At 35.6% G+C, this 20,063-nt stretch overlaps 1 protein-coding gene across 3 annotated transcripts; it reads right to left on the reverse strand.

Moving 5' to 3' along the window:
* Positions 1-12,935: 12,935 nt before the first annotated feature.
* LOC140881725 (homogentisate 1,2-dioxygenase) lies at positions 12,936-19,603 on the reverse strand. 3 transcript variants are annotated; one of them, XM_073287260.1, is made up of 10 exons: positions 19,359-19,603; positions 18,222-18,474; positions 17,883-18,113; positions 17,019-17,098; positions 15,005-15,172; positions 14,735-14,910; positions 14,516-14,585; positions 14,206-14,360; positions 13,915-13,998; positions 12,936-13,315 (listed from the first exon to the last, which is right to left on the reverse strand). In XM_073287260.1, exons 2-10 carry the CDS (start codon positions 18,428-18,430, stop codon positions 13,088-13,090), a joined length of 1,401 nt encoding a protein of 466 aa, XP_073143361.1. In that variant the 5' UTR covers positions 18,431-18,474; positions 19,359-19,603; the 3' UTR covers positions 12,936-13,087. The 3 variants fall into 3 exon arrangements, with proteins under 3 accessions (XP_073143361.1, XP_073143360.1, XP_073143359.1); XM_073287259.1 differs by having other exon boundaries at positions 19,299-19,603; XM_073287258.1 differs by lacking the exon at positions 19,359-19,603 and having other exon boundaries at positions 18,222-18,542.
* Positions 19,604-20,063: the final 460 nt, after the last annotated feature.

The following is a 20,063-nucleotide window of genomic DNA, read 5'->3' on the forward strand; positions in this document are numbered from 1 at the left end:
ATTGCGTGCATGCAGGACACGTCAGGATCGGAACTTCCGATCCAACGATCGGAGCTTCCGATCTCACCCCCGATCAACACTTGTCAAAACTCGCGGCTGAGTCATCGGGCAAAGCTGGCAGCAGGAGATCGGAACTTCCGTTCCAGGATCGGAGCTTCCGATCTCTGTGCTTCCGATGAGCTTTCGAAGTGGCTAGGATTGGAACTTCCGATCTGGGTTTGGAGCTCCGATCCGGCCCAAACTCAAAAGCCCATATTCTCTTTCGAAGTCCAATAACACTCCGAAATTACTAACCCTTAATTATGTTTAACATATTATTATCTTAAAATGGAATCTGGGTTACTACATGAACGATCGTCTGTCATGTTCCTAGATGAGCCACTATCAAAATACCAGGAGTTTTTAGAATCAATTTTCATAGAGGTATACGCTACATAACAGTTCAAATCAGATTTTCTAACCCAAATCTTCTTACCCGAGTTTCGAGAGAGATTAATTTTGATTCTGGAATGTTTTCTATGTGTTTGATGTACAGAGGACATGGTTCTTGTTCTTCTATAATCTATGATGTATTCATAGCATTTTGGTCTTATATGACCAGGTTTTCCATAGTAGTGACATATGAGAATGAATGACTTACCTCTAAATCCATGAAGATGGTTCATTCTTGTTTCTTTCACAAATTTAGTTCCTGAAGTCAAACTGTTTCCTTGGTATCCTAGTCCAGTTCTGTCTCCACTGTTTCTCTGCAAACATAAGACATGATCAAGAATAGTGGTTTCTACATTAAACATTTTAATGCGCTCTTTCAAACAATTAAGTTCATGTAGAGCATCTGCTAATTTTATTTTACTCCCTGCAGCATCCTGTTCATGTTCATGTGCCAGTCTCTTCCATTCTTCTTTCTCATGATCAAGCAATTCTGTTTTCTCTACCATTTCTGAGTTCTTTGTGCATACAATCTTCCACATACGATACATTTTTGAATATGCATTCAAAACTTCAGTTTCTTCTATTTCTTTGCCACTGCCTTCATCATCTTGTGAATCATTTTCAGATTCTGAATCAAATATTTCAGTCTTTGTTTTACTGCTTGTTGCGACATCTGGTAAAACACGTCCAGAACAGTGAGTTTTCAACAACTCTTTCCCTGGAAGATTAGTATGAGCAGTCAGTGTAACATGGTTGCTCACGTGTCCATCAGTATCATCTTGGCTTTCTTCTGACTCATCATCACTCCAGGTAGATTTCATGGCTTTATTCTTCTCTTTAATGGTATTTACACATTTTTCTTGAATGTGTCCAAATCCTCCACATGCCCTGCACTGTATTCCTTTAAATTTGTTCTTCTCTTCAGTGTTACCAGCATCCTCCTTGTTTTTCCTGAGATTTCGAGAGTTATAATATTTGTTAGCTTTAGATGGATTCCAGGTTTTTCCTTTATTTTTCATTCTTTTTAACACTTTAGTAAATTTTTTGGTAAGTAAAGCAAGTGACTCAACCAAATCATTTTCATTTTCAGATATATCACTTCCCTCGACATTTTGAGTTTTAGCTTTCAAGGCAATCCCTTTGTTCTTTATTTTTTGCTTGAATTTTAGTTCGAAGGTGAGCAATGATCCCATTAGCTCATCCAAACGCATGGAATCAATATCTTTAGCTTCCTCAATTGCGGAAACTTTCATGTCAAATCTTTTTGGAAGCAAACGCAGTGTTTTTCGAACGAGTGTTGCGTCTGAATATTTTTCTCCCAGTGCAAAAGCTTCGTTAGAAATATCACACAATTTCGTGTTGAAATCGTTGATAGTATCATCTTCTTCCATCTTTAGATCTTCAAACCTGGTTTCCAAAATTTTTAGTTTAGATATTTTGACAGCCGTCGTCCCTTCATATGCCGTCTCCAAAATATTCCAGGCGTCCCTAGCAGATTCACAGGTGGAGATTAAGATCAACAACAATAAAAATAACGTTTAAAGATGTTGCATTAGCAATTTCAAGTCGTTATTCATTGGAAGTCCACTTGTCTTCTTTGTTTAACTTGGTCACTTTCCCTTCACTGTCCTTTTCCGTTGGAGGAGTCCATATAGTTACAATTGATCTCCAAGCTTTTTCGTTGACAGATTTAATGAAGGCCCTCATTCTTTCTTTCCATAAAAGGTAATTAGTCTTGTCCAAGAGTGGAGGTTTGTTCATAGATCCTCCTTCTCTTCCAAAATCCATCTCTGCAACCAAAAATAACAGAATAATTATTAGGATCTCACTTTAGTAGTTGAAAAAGTGAACCTCTCTGATGCCAATTGTAATATGTGATATGATTGTAGTTGTTTATTTTATATGGAGTAAACAATGTAAAAAATTATGCAGCGGAAAAATAAAATAAGAACACGATATTTTTAACGTAGTTCGGTCAAAAGACCTACGTCTACGAGGCCACATCTAGATTTCAAATAATTTCACAAAAGTTTCAATGTGTTACAACTAAATAAGGACTTAATCAAAAACCACGAGACTCCATCTTGTTCATGACTCCTTAATGAAGAAAACTTTTGATGAAGTCATTTGGCGAACACCACTCGTCTTTGATTCCGCTTTCTTCAAACTCCCTTCGATGCGCGGATTGTTCTCTCCCAAGAACATCACCTTCCTCTCCCGAGGAATGTATCAAACTTCAAATGTAATCTTGTACCACCATCAAACTTGAACAACCAACTCAGAATATATCTTAGTGATACTTTACTCAACTTATCTTACTGGATGTCACAACACGCAGTAGAACATGTATATGATTTTTGCACTACCAAGTGAAAATAAAAATAACATTCCACTCCCACATATATTCTACTTGCCTGCAGATATCTTATCAAAACTTTTCAAGATATAAAATCACAAGATATTTATCTTCAGCACTTCAAACATATATACTAAAGGTTATCACAAAAGATATCATAATCTAAACCCGCTGGTTTTATTTGATTATTTTGCTTTAAGATATTTATTGCATGCTTAATTTTGATTAGTAAATGATTCCGAAATGGGTCACTACAGGAAGCTCCAAACTGATCGGATGCATTGGATGGAATTTGGAAGTAGATGAAGAGTTCGCACCATCCGAACCCAAGATCGGACGTTTCGAAGAGGAGTTAGGCCATGCAATTTGTGATGTGTCAAGAGTGCACCAACATGTGAGATATCTGACCTTCCGAAGGTGAGTTTGGGCCTTCCAAACGTAGATATCCACCAAGGTGTCAAAATATCGTCGAGTACATCACTGCATGCAGGAGTTTGGAACTTTAGAACAGGGATCGAACCTTCCGATCATTTCCTATAAACTAACCGTGAATTCTCACAATTTAATGTGTGTTTTAGGTTTGAATTGTGTGTTAGTGTATATTTTGAGTGTTTCTAGCCATATTCTTGAGGGTCGGGCACTAACAGGAGGCTAATGGCTTGTAGCGGAGTTGTGATCATGTTGTGGGCCCTCCACATTAGCAAGATGACGACGGACGAAGGCTTGGACTATAAAGAGTTGTACTGCAAGACCAGTAAGTTGAGGTGCATAAGTAGAGACTGAGATAACCAGCTTAGTATACATGTTTATATGTTGCATTATTACTTTTCATGCGATGAATGTTTATACTAATTATACTTATGCATGCGACATTGACACACCATGTTTAGCATGTTATCCTTTCGAGATATCATATTGTGTCTAGGGTCGCTCAGCCATAGTTTTTCCTTGTACGATCGGGTACCATGACCCACTCAATCGATGGAGCAGCGTGTGCGGTTATCCAAGACAGCGTGGAGCAGCATGCACATATTGATGACACATACGTTATGAACATGATGTTCCAAAGTTTGATTCCCGTTTTCCAGTGCCTTCATGTATCATGATTTCATGCATTGCATAAATTTGTATACACATGTTTACGTAGTGGACGTTAGCGCTCACTTCCCTACTTTTATCTCAAACACCCCATTCGACGAGGCAGGTTTGTAGGTAGATCAGTCTTTGGATAAGTGTTTGGTCAGTGACAAGTACTTGGGAGCAGATATTGCCGGTGATTTAGTTTAAGAGTATTTCTGGTATTGTGTTTATTTCTATTGGGTTTGTATAATTATTTATTTTGGGTTTCAGTTTCTTTCAGTTGTATTTTTTCGGGTTAGTATTTAGTTTAAATTTCTACAGTTATGTTTGATTATGTTTTTTGTTTAAGTTAATTGAATGCCTAAGTATTAATCAAGTAGGTGATTCCGAGATGGATCACTACAGCACTTGACTGGATTGTGATCTCAGGAAGAACATCTTCAATGACCTTCAGCATATCATTAGTAGATATGAGAGGTACTTCAAGAAATTTATCTGATGGAATTTTCCTAGAAATAAGAGGAAGAACAATGTCTTGATGGAATGACTCTAGACGTGTAGATTATGATCCCGTTTGCTTTCAAAAGTCTTTTTAAAAAATAAGTGTTTTTTTAAGTTGGCTTTTAAAAGCAATTTTTTAAGTAAAAGTTAAAATAATTTTGTGTTTGGATAAATAGATTGAAATCACTTTCTTAAGTTAAAAGTCTTTGAAAAGATACAAATAAGAGATTTTAAAAAAACACTTATTTTGGCTTAAGTAAGTGCTTTTAAAAGCACTTCAAAGTTACCCAAACACATTTGAAACAACAAAAGCATTTTTTTTTTTAAAAAAAAGCAATTTTTCTCTTTTGCTTCTTAAACCAAACGGGCTCTATGTGTTCTGGTATGAAGCAACTGGAGAATAATCATTGTGTGTTGTTGGAATAGTCATAACTAGAGAATTGATCTGAGGGGTATCATCAACATATAAAGTTGGAACAAAGTCCTTTACTTTTGCTATAGCAGCCTAATCTTCCAGAGGTGCTTGCTCAGTAGGAATAAAGTCATTATGAGTTTCTGAGGAGACATATTTGAGAGGAATTTGAACAACGGGCTCTTCTTGAGTATAAGGTTCCTGTAACTCGGGCTGGTTTTGAGAATTAAATTGAACCTTTGAAATGTCGATTTGAGCTCATTCAACTTGTTCAGCCAACTTTGATTGTTCTGGTATCTTTTTCGTCCATATGTTTTGATGACTGAGCTGCAATGGATGCAATATGTCGGCAAAATTGGCCATAAAATGGCAAACACATGTTGGTTTGAATAGTCAAATGGAAGTTGGCAAAATTGAGGTAAAATTGATTACATGTGTACGTACATTTTCCTTCTCATTTACACACCGAGGAATGTTCCTCATTTACATCATCCTAATCCATGTTCATTTCTCAGTTTATAACATTCAAGTGATTTGAGTGTATTTCTATATATATTTGTACGATAGGTTTTCTCCTGTATTAAGAGAGTGAGTGTCTATTTGGAAATACAGAGAGAAGTTGTAATTCTCCAAATATTATAGTGGAATCTTTTGATCTTGCCCGTGGTTTTTACCCTAATAATTTTTAGGAGTTTTCCACGTAAATCTTGGTATCTATTTTATTTTTCAATTTCCATATTTTTTTATCTCGTGATGCCGCACCTGAGACTAACAAGTGGTATCAGAGTCTTGTCATAAATTTCTTAAAATTTTGAGTATGCTCCGTGGTTGCAGCTATGACTGATCTTCCACATCAGAAAATATTTTGTGAGATTTTATTAAGGCATGATTATTGTAGTCATGATGACGGCAAAATACGAGATAGAAAATTTCAATGGGAGCAATTTTTTGCTGTGAAAATTAAAGGTGCAAGCAATTCTGACAAAGGAGCGTTGCTTGGCAGCTATTGGAGATAGACCAACGGAAATCACGGACGATAAAAAGTGGAATGAGAAGGGATCTCAAGGAAATGTGACCAGTACTTCAGACGGTGGTGGAATATTATTCAGCAAATGAGCAACAGTTGCGGAAGGCAGACACAAATTTTGTGATGCATGGATTATGGATTCAGGAGCGACGTGGCACATGATGTCATGGAGAGAATGGTTTGATCAGTATGAACCAGTCTCAGGAGGAACTGTATTCATGAGAAATGATCATGCCATGGAAATCGCTGGGATCGGTACCATCAAAATAAAAATGTTTGATGGTACTATTCGCACCATACAAGAGGTACGACATGTGAAGGGTCTGACAAAGAATCTTTTGTCTTTGGGGCAATTGGATGATATTGGGTGCAAAACTCGTGTCGAGAATGAGATCATAAAGATTTTGAAAGGCACGCTTGTGGTTATGAAGGCGGAAAAGGTTGCTGCAAATCTGTATGTACTATTGGGAGAAACACACAAAGAGGCAGAACTAGCTGTTGCATTAACTGGTTTGGGAGAAGAATCAACAGTGTTGTCATAGAAAGCTCGAGCATATGCCAGAACGAGGAATGAAGATTTTCTCAGAACGGAAGCTGTTGTCGGGGCTTACAAAAGTGGCTCTACCCTTTTGTGAGCATTTTGTTACAAGCAAACAACACAGATTAAAGTTTGGCACATCTACTGCCAAAAGCAAAGACATATTAGAGCTGATTCATTCTGATGTTTGGCAAACACCGGTGGTATCCCTAGGAGGAGCGAGATATTTTGTCTCGTTTATTGATGATTTCTCTGGGAAATGTTGGGTGTATCCAATCAAGAAGAAATCAGATGTTTTTGAAGTCTTCAAAGTTTTCAAAGCGCGGGTTGAACTTGATTCTGACAAGAAAATCAAGTGTTTGAGGACGGACAATGGAGGAGAATATATCAGTGATGAATTTGATGCATTCTGCCAGCATGAGGGCATGAAAAGGCAGTTCACGACGACTTACACGCCTCAGCAGAATGGAGTGGCAGAGCGGATGAACAAAAATTTTTTAGACAGAACAAGGGCCATGTTGAGTACTGCGGGTCTAGCCAAGTCATTTTGGGTAGAAGCGGTCAAAAATGCTTCTTACATCATCAATCGTTCTCCTTCAGTGGCAATTGATTTGAAGACTCCGATGGAGGTATGGACTGGCAAGCCAGCTGATTATTCTCGGTTACATACATTTGGAAGTCCGGTGTACATGTTGTACAATGAACAAGAAAGATCGAAGTTGGATTTCAAATCCAAAAAGTGTATCTTCTTGGGTTATGTTGATGGAGTAAAGGGGTTTCGCTTGTGGGATCCCACTACTCACAAGATTATCATTTGCAGAGATATTATCTTCGAGGAAGATAAAGTGAAGGGAGACAAAGGCACACTAAATTCAGAAACTACTATCATTCAGGTGGAAAAAAAGACAAACGAAGATCAAGTTTTTTGTGAAGCAGTACCAGAGCACGAATAACAAGAACCAATTGAGTCAGAGGTTTCCAAAGTGAGGCAGTCAACTCGAGAGAGAAAACCACCAGGTAGGCTTTCAGATTATGTCACCGAAAGCAACATTGCATATTGTCTATTAACAAAAGATGGTGAGCCATCGAGTTTCCATGAGGCTACTCAAAGCTCGGATGTATCCCTGTGGATGACAGCGATGCAGGAAGAATTTGAAGCATTGGACATGAACAAAACTTAGGATCTTGTTACACTACCACGAGGAAGGAAAGCTATCGGTAACAAGCATGATGACAATAACCAAGTGGAGCGTTATCGTGCGAGATTGGTTGTCAAAGGGATATACTCAGAAAGAAGGAATTGACTTCAATGAGATATTTTCTCATGTGGTTCGACTTACAACAGTCAGAGTAGTATTGACATTGTGTGTGGTGTTTGACCTACATATAGAATAGCTAGATGTGAAAACGGCATTTTTTCATGGCGATCTTGAAGAAGAAATCTATATGCTCCAGCCAGAAGGTTTTGCGAAAAAAGGCAAAGAGAACTTGGTTTGCAGGTTGAAAAAAAATCTCTGTACGGTCTCAAATAGGCGCCGAGGTATTGGTACAAAAGATTTTATTCCTATATCATGAGCCTTGGGTACAACAGACTCAGTGCAGATCCTTGTACATATTTCAAGAGGTCTGAAAATGATGATTATATCATATTGTTGTACGTGGACGAAATGTTGGTAGGAGGACCTAACAAAGATCGGTTCCAATAATTGAAGGCACAGTTGGCTAGAGAATTTGATATGAAGGATTTGGGACCATCAAACAAGATTCTAGGAATGCAAGTTCACCGAGACAGAAGTAATAGAAAGATTTGGCTTTTCCAGAAAAATTATTTGAAGAAAGTCTTGTAGCGCTTCAACATGCAAGATAGTAAGCCAATTTCAACCCCTCTTCCTATTAACTTCAAGTTATCCTCTGAGATGTGTCCTAGCAGTGAAGCAGAGAGGATGGAGATGTTTCGAGTACCATATGCATCACCAGTGGGAAGTTTAATGTTTGCTATGATCTGTACAAGACCAAAAATTACACAAGCAGTGGAAGTAGTCAGTCGGTATATGACGAATCCTGGACAAGAGAATTGGAGCACGGTTAAGAGGATCCTTAGATACATTAAGGGTAACCTTGGATGCTGCATTATGTTTTGGAGGATCAGATTTTACAATCAGGGGCTATGTGGATTCAGATTATGCAGGTGATCCAGATAAAAGAAAATCTACTACTGGTTATGTGTTTACAATTGCAGGAGGTGCAGTCAGCTGGTTTTTAAAACTGCAAATAGTTGTGGCATTATCTAAAACGGAGGCAGAATACATGGCAGCTACTCAAGCTTGCAAGGAGGCAATATGGATTAAAAGGTTATTGGAGGAGCTTGGGCAAAAACAAGAAAAGATTCATCTGTTTTGTGATAGTTAGAGTGCCTTGCACATTGCAAGGAATCTAGTCTTTCATTCCAGGACTAAACACATTGGAGTTCAATTTTACTTTGTACGGGAAATAATAGAAGAATAAAGTGTGTATATGCAAAAAAATCCATACGAAGGATAACTTAGCTGATATTCTGACCAAGCCAGTGAACACAAAGAAGTTTGAATGGTGTAGATCCTTATGTGGCCTAGCAGAAACGTAAGCAGCGGGAATGACAAGATTGAAAGAATGTGTGGAGATGTGTTTGATTCTCAATCAAATCTCCAAGTGAAAGAAATGTCGGCAGAATTGGCCATAAAATGGCAAACACATGTTGGTTTGAATAGTCAAATGGAAGGTGGAAAAATTGAGGCAAAATTGATTACATGTGTGCATACAACAAATAAGGAAAATTCAGTTGATAATTTTCCTTCTCATTTACACACCGAGGAATTGCCCTATAAATAGGTGCCTCTATTCCTCATTTACATCATCCCAATTCGAGTTCATTTCTCAGTTTATAACTTCAAGTGATTTGAGTGTATTTCTATATATATTTGTGATATAGGTTTTCTATTGTATTAAGAGAGTGAGTGTCTTTTTGGAAACACAAAGAGAGCTTGTAATCCTCCAAATATTATAGTGTAATCTTTTGATCTTGCCCGTGGTTTTTACCTTAATAATTTTTAGGGGTTTTTCACGTAAATCTTGGTGTCTATTTTATTTCTTCAATTTTCATATTTTTTATCTCGTGATGCCGCACTTGGGACCAACACAATATGTAGTAGAAGCTGGAGATCTTGCCTAATGACTTTCACTGTGGATGCTAAAGTTAGAGCATTCATTTCATGCTGATTAATCACAGCTGCATCATCTCAGTTTTGGACTGCGACGATCGAAGTTTGCCCTTTTTCTGTCCTAGATTGCTCGCAGTGCACTTTACCTTAGCATTGTAGCAAGATTTAGTGCTTCTAAGACGACATTAATTAGTTTCAGTTCAATCTAATGTTTTTTGATCAAGAGAAACCAAATTCTATAGAGCTTTGAAATACTTGATATGTTGAAAATGAACCTCTGTTCTATAATCTATCCATTTATCAAAGCTCTTCATACGGTCTTCTATCTGCAAATTTACTTCCTGAATTTCTAGACTGATTGTCTGTGGCAGTCTACTACAGATTCAGCAAGGACGGATCTAGGATTTTCTCATCAAAGGGCTAATTTTTACATGAAATGATTATGACTAAAAATCATGGGTACATCTTATTTGTATGATAATATTTCATTATCTTCATTTCTATATATCTTTTAACTTATTCGTGTTTTAAAAAAAAATTGAAAATCAATGATGCTAATAATAATACAAAACTTTAATATATCAATGTCTTAAATATGGTAATATAAATATTCTATAAATCTAACCATGATTGGTTTTTAGTAAATAAATTATATTTTATAAAAACAATTCACGAAAAATGAAGGGGCTAATAAATATATAGTTTTTTATGTTTAAAATAACTTGAATAATTAATTACGCTATACTATTTTATATAAAGTATAAATTTTTGAATTGATAATATATAATTATATATTTACTTTATATATAAAAAGTTTTTCAAACAAATTTGAAGAGTTTATAAGCTCTGAAACAACTTATATATAAGCTATTTTTTTCAAGAGATTATAAGCTATGCCAAACATACACTTTAATGTAGCAAAAAATTGATATTACCCGATTGAAGACAATATGGTTAACTTGTGGAGATCTGGATAGTCAGATTAATAATCGAACTATTCCAAATACCGAACTTCGTGGGTTGTCACCTGCATCACAAAGAAAAGTGAGTGACGCCGGGGGTTGCCCGGCGAAAACACTCCAACGCTCAAGTCAGTATTTGTCCAATATAAGTTCTAGAGAACTAGAGCATGTGACTATAGAGTGCGTACCTTAATAATTAGAGAACTTTAGCTATTTATAGATATTCGGAGAGTTTCACGGGCTTGAGCCTCTTATGGGCTTTTGTAGAATTCAGGGTCTGCTTGAATTAAATATATATAATATTTAAATAAGCTTGAGCCTTAAAAATATTTGGACCGGACCTTCATGATTGAGTTTAGGCTCAGTTGAATTTTTAGGTGTAACTCATCACACTTAAAGGATGTTTTACTAAACTTATTAAAAAGAACTTATAAGCTCTTAACACTTAAGAGTTGTTTTATGAACTTATAAGCTGTTAGGACTTATTTTAAAAATAAGTTATTAAAGTGTTTGGGTAAACTTATTTTAAGTTTGGGTAAACTTATTTTAAACAACTTAAAGATTTTGATATGTTTGGTATTATAAGATCTTTTTATTGTCAAAATTATCAAAAATGGTATAATGTTATTAAGATAATGTTTCGAGTTATACATATACAAAAATAGTTTTAAAATAAACCTATATTAAAAAATTAAACTATTTTAATATTTTAATTTAGAAAATTTTTTGTGATTTGGAATTTTTTTAAAATAATGTTTAATATTTAATGGGGGGAGGATATTATAAAAATTTATGAAAATATTCAATGATATTTTGGAGAGATAGAATGCTAAAATAAGATATTTTTCAAAAAAGTATGGTCACCCTTACTTTTTTAAAAACAGTTTATAAGCTGTTAAACAGTTTATTTTGATCGCTTATAAGTTGTTTGAAAAAAATTTTACCTAACAAAATTTAAGAGCTTATAAGCTGTTTTGTAGAGCTGATAAACTCAGTCAAACACCTTCTTGGTATAGTTCTACTATTATTTAAAAATTATTAATATAAATATAAATGATTAGTACCAAAGTGCAATAACCAAAGTCATATGTTTGTTTGATATTTACGCATTCTTCTTTACTTTTCAATTTTACTAGTCAATTTAATATTTTATAATTTAATGGACGAGAGCATTTGTTTTTTGCTGCACAGATGAAGATATTTAAAAGGAATAATTACGTTGATTATTCTTGTAGTTTATGACAATTACAAAAAACCTAAATAAATTTAAAAATAACAATCGTTCCCTTAACATTTTTACTAATCTTACATATTGTCCCTCCATTAAACGATTTAATAAAAAAATTATTTTATTTGTCAAAGATTTCTATCACCTTCCAAATTTACTCTTTTATTAACTTAAATTATTATTATTCCTTTGTTAATTCTGAATGTTTTCATAATTTGTTTTTGAATTTTTAATAATTATTAGATTAAATAATTTTTAATATTTGACAAATTTAACTTCGAATTACCACTATCAAATGTGAACGTATTTTAATTAATTTTATTTGTGTGAAAATAATATCTCTTAAATTATATATAACTAGCCACGAAGCACACGCGTTGCGTGTATATAAAATTATATTTTTTAAATTGATATATATATTATTTTTAAAATCTTAATATGATGAAATTTTTTAGACAATCATGCACTCTATTTTAAAGACCAAATACTATGAACTATAAAAAAAATTGGAAGGTAATTAGTGGGTATGCTAGTGGGTATGTACGTGTGTGTGTGAATTTAGAAGTTGACATGTGGAATTTTAGGACTAATTTAGGTATGCGTATTTAATGTTTTTACTTTTATTTTAGTCATGTAATTATAATTTTTAAAGAAGGACAATTTTGTCAGAACACTTAAAAATACCAAAAATAGTTATTATAATATGCTCTTGCTTTATTAATAGTAATAGATAAAACTAAAAAAAAAAGACAGTTACGGTTTTATATATTAAAATTAAAATAAAAAAGATTACATATAGAAAAAAAAAATCAAAATACACTCTTGTTATTTTGATTATTTTCGATATTCTTTACATATTTTTAATTATTAGTATAGCAAAAATCAAATAATAGGATAATCATAATTTATTTTGTTATTATTTTTTATGAAATTATTTAGGATATAATAGACATTTCTCATTTTTTTGTTATATTTTGCACATTCCTACAAAGTTGAAGGGAGGTAGCCGTAATTTTTAAAATTAATTGGATCTTTTTGTAATACTAGAAAATCTCAATGTCGTTGGACGTAATTTACCCTGTTTAGTTTAAAATATTAATCACGTGAATTTTATTTCTAACCTTGTACAGTTCCCCGTTTCTCATTCATGTACTTCATCATATCCGGAGATGAGAAAAAACTCTAATTCATATAGAACGGCAACTGCAATGAACTATTATAACATTCAACTACACCACAGTTTTCACCATTATTTACAGATTACAATTCAGATACAGCACTTGTAGTGCAGAGTGCTATTAGACTATTTATCACCTTTCGAGTTCCAAGTCCCCTTCAGAGCAGTGTAAGCCCATCACTTCTTCTCTACACCCTCATTCTGCAGTTCTTGATTTTGTTGATTCACGAGTTCGCAGGTAAAATGGGACTTCAGACCGATCCAGCATTGGTAATAATCGTGATCTATGTATGGAGATTCCAGCGCCCACGAGCAGACTCGAGGTATTAGACAGGACTCAAACATGAAAGCCATGGCATTAGCAATTCTCTGTGGTCCTACATCACTTCCACGTGCAATTGTGGCCTGATGAAGTTGGAAAGGATTAAACAATATCGGTTAGAAACAGGTTTCTCAATAAGTTTGGGCGGGCGGGCGCATGAAAGGTGGACAAATACTAGCCTCTTATAACTGCTCTTTCACGAGTAAGCAGGGCAACAAAAAAATATAAGCAGATTTAATATCCATGTATTCATGAACATATTAGTTGGGGACTGAATATAGGGCAAACAATTAGGACTCAAAACTAACTTGATTCAATATTTGAAAAACGCCGCACAAAAGGTTTTGAACTCGTCGCCTACTGGTCCGATACCATTAAGTTTGATGGAAGGTAGAGAGGGACTACCAATGCTTTATGTTCTAAAAGAAACACTGTTAGCACCCATCGCATGCAGTATATAGCTGGTCCACATTTCAGAATAGGATATAAAATCAGACCGTAAACAACACATGAAAACATAACAGGGGATTTTATGGGTCCATCACGTTCTACAACCAATCTGGGTTTTCTATTGCATTTTTCATTTGCATTGTGTGCAAATGTTACTGGAAAATTTTATACTAGTAAGAACCATAACAGGGGATTTTATGGGTCCAATTTGTGTGACTAGATGGCCTTTTACCTCGAATGTTTTCGTATCAGGACCATGGGGAGTCATGCAGCTGTGAAGACTTGCGCCTCCAGGTAGAAATCCATCAGCTTTTGCCTGGAACAAGATTCAATTTACCGAAAATGCAGTCAGAAGAAAATCAATTAATGGCTTCTCTCTGTTTTCCTTGTCTAAGTTATATCTGTCGTTGTTGGTTGTTTACCACTTAATAAAAGTGGCCAGAGTATATTAACCGCATTGATTGCAACAGTAGAAACAGTTCACAGAAATCTCGCATAAACAATGACGGAGCCACAACTATACCTCATATCCTCCGAGAATTAGACCCATGAATTCACTCATACAGTTGCGATGATAATATGGAGGACGGAATGTATTTTCAGCAACCAACCATCGGGGAGGGAAAATGACAAAATCAAGCAACGCCACACCAGGTGTGTTGGTAGGTGCTGTAAGAACTGCATTTTCATTGAATTTGAATGTAACCGACCGTTAAATCAAAAACAAAGATAACCTTGCCACCGAGTTGTATTTTTTATTGTAAGAGGCAAATACAAATCAAACAAGAGAACTGATAAAGATAAGCAGATAAAGTGGTCATTCAGCAACCTACCTGTGTTGATTGAAGGATCACTGTGATCAATCAAAACCGTATTATATGGGCAGAATTTGCTTAAATCATACTGAGAATATAAATAAGCATTATCAGACCAATATGAAAAATTAATTAAATTAATTAAATATATTAAATATAGGAGATGGGATAAAAGTAAACAGGCTGGTTCTTGTTCCTGCCGGAGGCGGACTGGAATAATGGGAGAAAAAAAAACACCTTGTAAGGAACATAATTTCCATGCCAAGCTACCACATTGAAGGGAGAAAAATCTTGCTTTGCAGTAAAGAGTTGGCCACCAAACTTCTGCACAATGGTGAAACCTGGATGAGAGCAATTTTCAAACCAAGCAACAGGAACTAGAAAATCCCTTGGAGCAGCAAGCCCGTTGGCACCTGGACATGTTAAATTACATGCATTGCAGCATTAAATAGCTTATCGGATGAACAAGCCCCGAGAAGAACGGAAATGATAGAATTTTTTATGCACCTATTGGTCCAAGGTCAGGAAGTTGGAAATGAGTTCCAAATATTTCAGCAACATAGCCCCTTGACGGTCCATCTGGCAGATCAATGGCAAACCGCAGGCCTTGAGGTAATACTACAATTTCACTAGGAGATACTTGCAATCTTCCACATTCGGTGGTGATCCACAGTCCTACATGAGAAGTGATGGATTGTAATTTTCAGAATATAACTACTTGACCTAACCATTAGGAACCATTAATCATGGTAGAATGACATGTTTGTAGGGATGTAAACGATCCGAACTGTTCGCGAGCTATTCGGAGCTCGGCTCGTGAAAAGGCTCGTTTGGGCTCGTTCGTTAAGCTTATCAAGCCGAGCCCGAGCTTAATTTTGAGCTCGGAAATATTCACGAGCCGAGCTTGAGCTTAAGGATGTTCGGCTCGTTAGCTCGCGAACATGTTCGTTAATAAGCTGAAAAGCTCAAGCTCGGCTCGTTTAGTGTGTTAGCTTCGGATTTATGCTTTAATATTATGTTCAGTCTACATGTAGTTTATTAATCGAGTTGAATGAGTTTGATTCATGCAGAATTTTAGTGTGCACTACAAACAAACTTGTTGTGCTTTGTCTTGTTTTCCATTTGGCGTTGGAATAACTTAATTTGATAAACATATAGATTATATATGATTTTTCTGCTGAAACATGTCAAAACTATATCCTGTATTTAAGTTCGCGAAGATGCTTATTGTTTTTAGAAATTTTGGGCGAGTTAATCTAGGAACTTGAAAATGTGATTAACATTAATGACAATTTGTTTATTTGAATTTTGGGATAAATCGGTTTAGAATCTCGGTTTGGTGTTCAAATGGAAGTCATAGAACTTTTTTTAACACCAAAAAGTCACTTTTTGAAGACGTTTTTTTTAAATTATTATTTTTATTTTATTTAAAAAAAATTAATTTTAGTTCATAATTAATTTATAGAGATGTATTTGCATATATCACCCTTGTGAAATTCCGTGCTAGCTAATAACCCCTGTGAAAATTTTTTAAGCTAATAACCCCCTGTGATTCTAGATTTGTAGCATACACACCTCTTCTAGCTAAAAAATGACGAAAATGCCCTCGACTTTTATGAACTATTTAATTTATCATTTATTTTATGTAGGGGTATTTTCGTCATTTTTTAGCTGAAAAGGGTGTGTATACTACAAATCTAGAATCATAGGGGGTTATTAGCTTAAAAAATTTTCACAGGGGGTTATTAGCTAACACGGAATTTCACAAGAGTGATATATGCAATTTTTTCGTATAATTTGTATTGTATTTAGGCTTCACGAGTTCGAAAACGAGCTCAATTAACGAGTCAGAATACGAAACTGCTAAACGAGCCTAAAAACCAGCTCGTTTAACGAGCCAAACTCGAGTCAGACTCGTTTAATACGATAAATGAGCCGAGCCCGAGCCGACATATGTAGTAAACGAGCTCAGCCGAGCTTTATGATAAAAGCTCGGTTTGGGCTCGGGTACTAAACGAGCCGAGCCCGAGCCTAATACTGTTCGGTTCGGCTCGGCTCGTTTACATCCCTACCCGAGCCGAGCCCAAGCCTGAGTTTCAACATATACTTAACGAGCCGAGCCCGAGCCTAATATTATTCGGCTCGGCTCGGCTCGTTTACATCTCTACATGTTTGCAAGTTCTTTGGGGTTGGAGGGGGGTGCCGTTGAGGACGGTGCAATGGTACATTAGCAAAACCAGGAATTGTAGTAAACAAGTGAGAACCAAGCAATTATTTAAGTTTAATTGGATCCACAAATATCAAGATGGCACCGGTGCTAGGAATATTTGAATCAAGGATATGCAAATTTTACATAAATATCAAATTATGTTCTAAAAGCCATTTCCACTCCAGACTCCAACATCTGATTACTGATATATGTAAATTAACTAAATCAAATGGCATCCTAGGTTGGATCAATCAGGTAATGACATTACAAAACAAAATATGTAGGAAAGGCAAACGGTTAGGCACTACTTACTTCCTTCTTGAGGAACAATCAAAAAGTCCCCATCAGCACTACAGAATGCACAATCAGCCATTGATTTGTTGGCGGTGTACCTAAAGTAACACAAAATCTTGAGTCTCTAAACTCATCAAATTCATCCGCATTGACTTCATTCAAGAGCCACTCGGTTTATGGTTAGAGTTGAGAGACCAAGTATTTCATGAACTTTTCATTTTTAACTCGATTAATTGACAACAATCCTTTATAATTTCAGTTACTGGAGGAAATAGAATCTTGGTGAGAGTTGGCTATGTTAAAACTAGTAAATGGCAGTCTAGCTACATTAAACTTCCCCCTCTATGAAAAATTTCTGAACTTAATTAAATATTTTTAGCCTTAATACCTAGTTATTCTATTCGCATCAAAAGGGGTGCAATATAGGAAAAGTGCGTTGGCAAAGTTCCAGCTACTTAATTATGCATACTAAATTTATTTCCTGCTAGATTAAATGGAAGAATACCAAACAATCTCTCTCCTGATAGGTTCTCACCCTCAGAAAATCTTCGATATCTCCGCAAAGGTAACATAGCATAAAAAAGCCCCTAAACCTACAATTCAGTAGCCAAATAAAGGAAAATCAACGCTGCAACTCAACAAAATGACCAGTACACTTGTGCTGATCAAGGCAGCGTATTTATTACTTTAATCATGAACTGAAATGAATAGCAAAGTGATAGTGACTTCACAGTCACAGCTGAAATTTAAATTCGACTATTTTTAATTGATTAAAAGCAGAATGCTTAATGGACCATATGAACTCTCAGATTCATAGCTTCAAAGTAATCAGAAGCTGAAACACAGTTGCATTGAGTAATCTGAACAAGAAAAAAACATTACATGTGAATCGCAAAACCATGGCGAAGATAGGAGCTGCCAGCACCGCATACAGTGTACAAGCCGTCGATGAAATCGGTCGGAGATTCAGGTACTTCCACCGGTTTCCACCGCAACTGAGTTGGCGTCGCAGAACTATTTGAATCGTTAAATTCGCTCACGAGCTTACCATGAGTCGGTACTCTAGCTTTAAACGGTTCGTGCGTGACAGAAGGCTTCACGCGATATAGCCAGCTGCGAACAACCAGCCATTTACAATCATTTGAAAAAACAAAAAACCAAAAAAAAAAAAAAGAATATCAACGGAGATATGATTACAGGATCAGATACGTATCCTACAACCTGCGTTGATTATGTTTGCGAGGAGAGGTGAATGACGTGCCGGAGATCTGCTCGGCGTAAAGACCGTAAGGGCAGAGTAGGGGGCTATTCTGACCGTGGGGAAGAGCTCCGGCGATTGCTTCGGCGGAGAAGTGGTTTCCAAATCCAGACTGATATTCCAAGTCCGCCGAAAACTCCGGTTGCGCCGGTGCAGCGGCGGCGGTGTCCATTATTAGTGTATAAAGATGGGTGCGAATATCTATGATAACTGAGACTATAAAAACAGAGGAGGAGATATGCTGGTTAGACTCATTTAATGCTGAGTAGGAGATATCCCCGTTCATTTTTGAAGCAAAAAATAATTATTGAATATATAAAGTGGAACCTTATAATATACCGTATAAATGACGTATGGTTTGTTGGGGGATTATTTTGGGTAGATTAGAACATAACATATGGATAATACCTTAATGATAGATCTAATGTCTTATGATTTGTCACGTCAACAATATATAATTAATTACGCCTATGTGTAAAAATACGAACGGTTAGATGCATGGTTTGGATATTACTCATATGCTAGGATCTCATCTACCATTATTTTGGCCACTCTTGATTTTTGCTATTTCCAAAATGGTTTTTTTTTTTTTTTTATCTTTTCGAACCGTCAATTTGGTCCCTAATATTTTACAATGCTTTTAAATCATCCCTCTTATTTTCAGTCTTTCTTAAAATGGTACCTTGTCTTCTCGAATGACCAATTGTTCGTTAATATTTTCCAAAATCGTCCCTCCCATCAGTGGTCTGTTAAAATTTAACTGAAAAAATCTCATCATCTCTAAATTAAAGGTTTTTGAAATACAATCTCATGATCATTTCTCCCAAATCGAAACCCTAGATTGAACCGAAGAAAAAATGTAGATCGCGGAATTAACTTTCTTCCACCACCACAACTTGCCACGGTTTTTTGGCAACATCTAGTCGCCCCCACACACAAAAAAAAACATCTTTTTTTCAACATACATAGTTGAGAGAAGGAATTTGAGCCTGAAAATTATCGGGTTGATATCAGAAGACTTGGGGTTCGACGAAAGGTACCTGAAATGGATGAGCTAAGTGCAGATATTGACAGTAAACAATTATCCGTCGTGCTCGAACCTGAGCTTGATGTTACGATTGCTGAAGAATTTCGATCAAAGCCTCATATAACCATCCTATTCCAGAGAGATGTTGAGGGTCTTCAAGTTGCTATCCTCTCGATTTGGTGTGCCTCGATATTGCGTGCTTGTTTATATGGTTTTAAATTTGGGAAAAACGTGAAGGCGTCGGTTATCAATGTGATTTAAGGGATACATGGGTTTTTATTCCGTTATTTTAACAGGCCGCTAATGGGAGGGATGATTTTGGAAAACATTCTGAAACATTAATGACCAAATTAGCGGTCCGAAAAGAAGAGAGACCGTTTTGGGAAAGCGAAAAATAAGAGGGACCAAAATGAGTTTTATCTCGGTTTGTTCGGTATCAAGTTCTCGAATTCGATATGTAATGATATTAATTTTCTCTATCAACTTCAAAATAATAATAATAATAATTTTTTTTTGAAAATAAATATAATAATATTATTATGGACATGAAAAGTAACTTTTTTTTCATGCATCGAACTAACATCTGTCTTATAAAATTGACTCGTGAGATATATCATCTATACTATATATACTATACTATACTATACTATATAATAATGCACCAACCCCTTATAATAATTACCTTGGTAATTTAATGGATTGACAAAAATACCCCTTATTTCATTTGTGTTTGGTACAAGGCTTAAGATAGGATAAGGAGATTGTTTTGAGCCTAAAC

The sequence above is a fragment of the Henckelia pumila genome, chromosome 2 (genome assembly GCF_033568475.1).
Source record: "Henckelia pumila isolate YLH828 chromosome 2, ASM3356847v2, whole genome shotgun sequence".
Lineage (NCBI taxonomy): Eukaryota > Viridiplantae > Streptophyta > Magnoliopsida > Lamiales > Gesneriaceae > Henckelia > Henckelia pumila.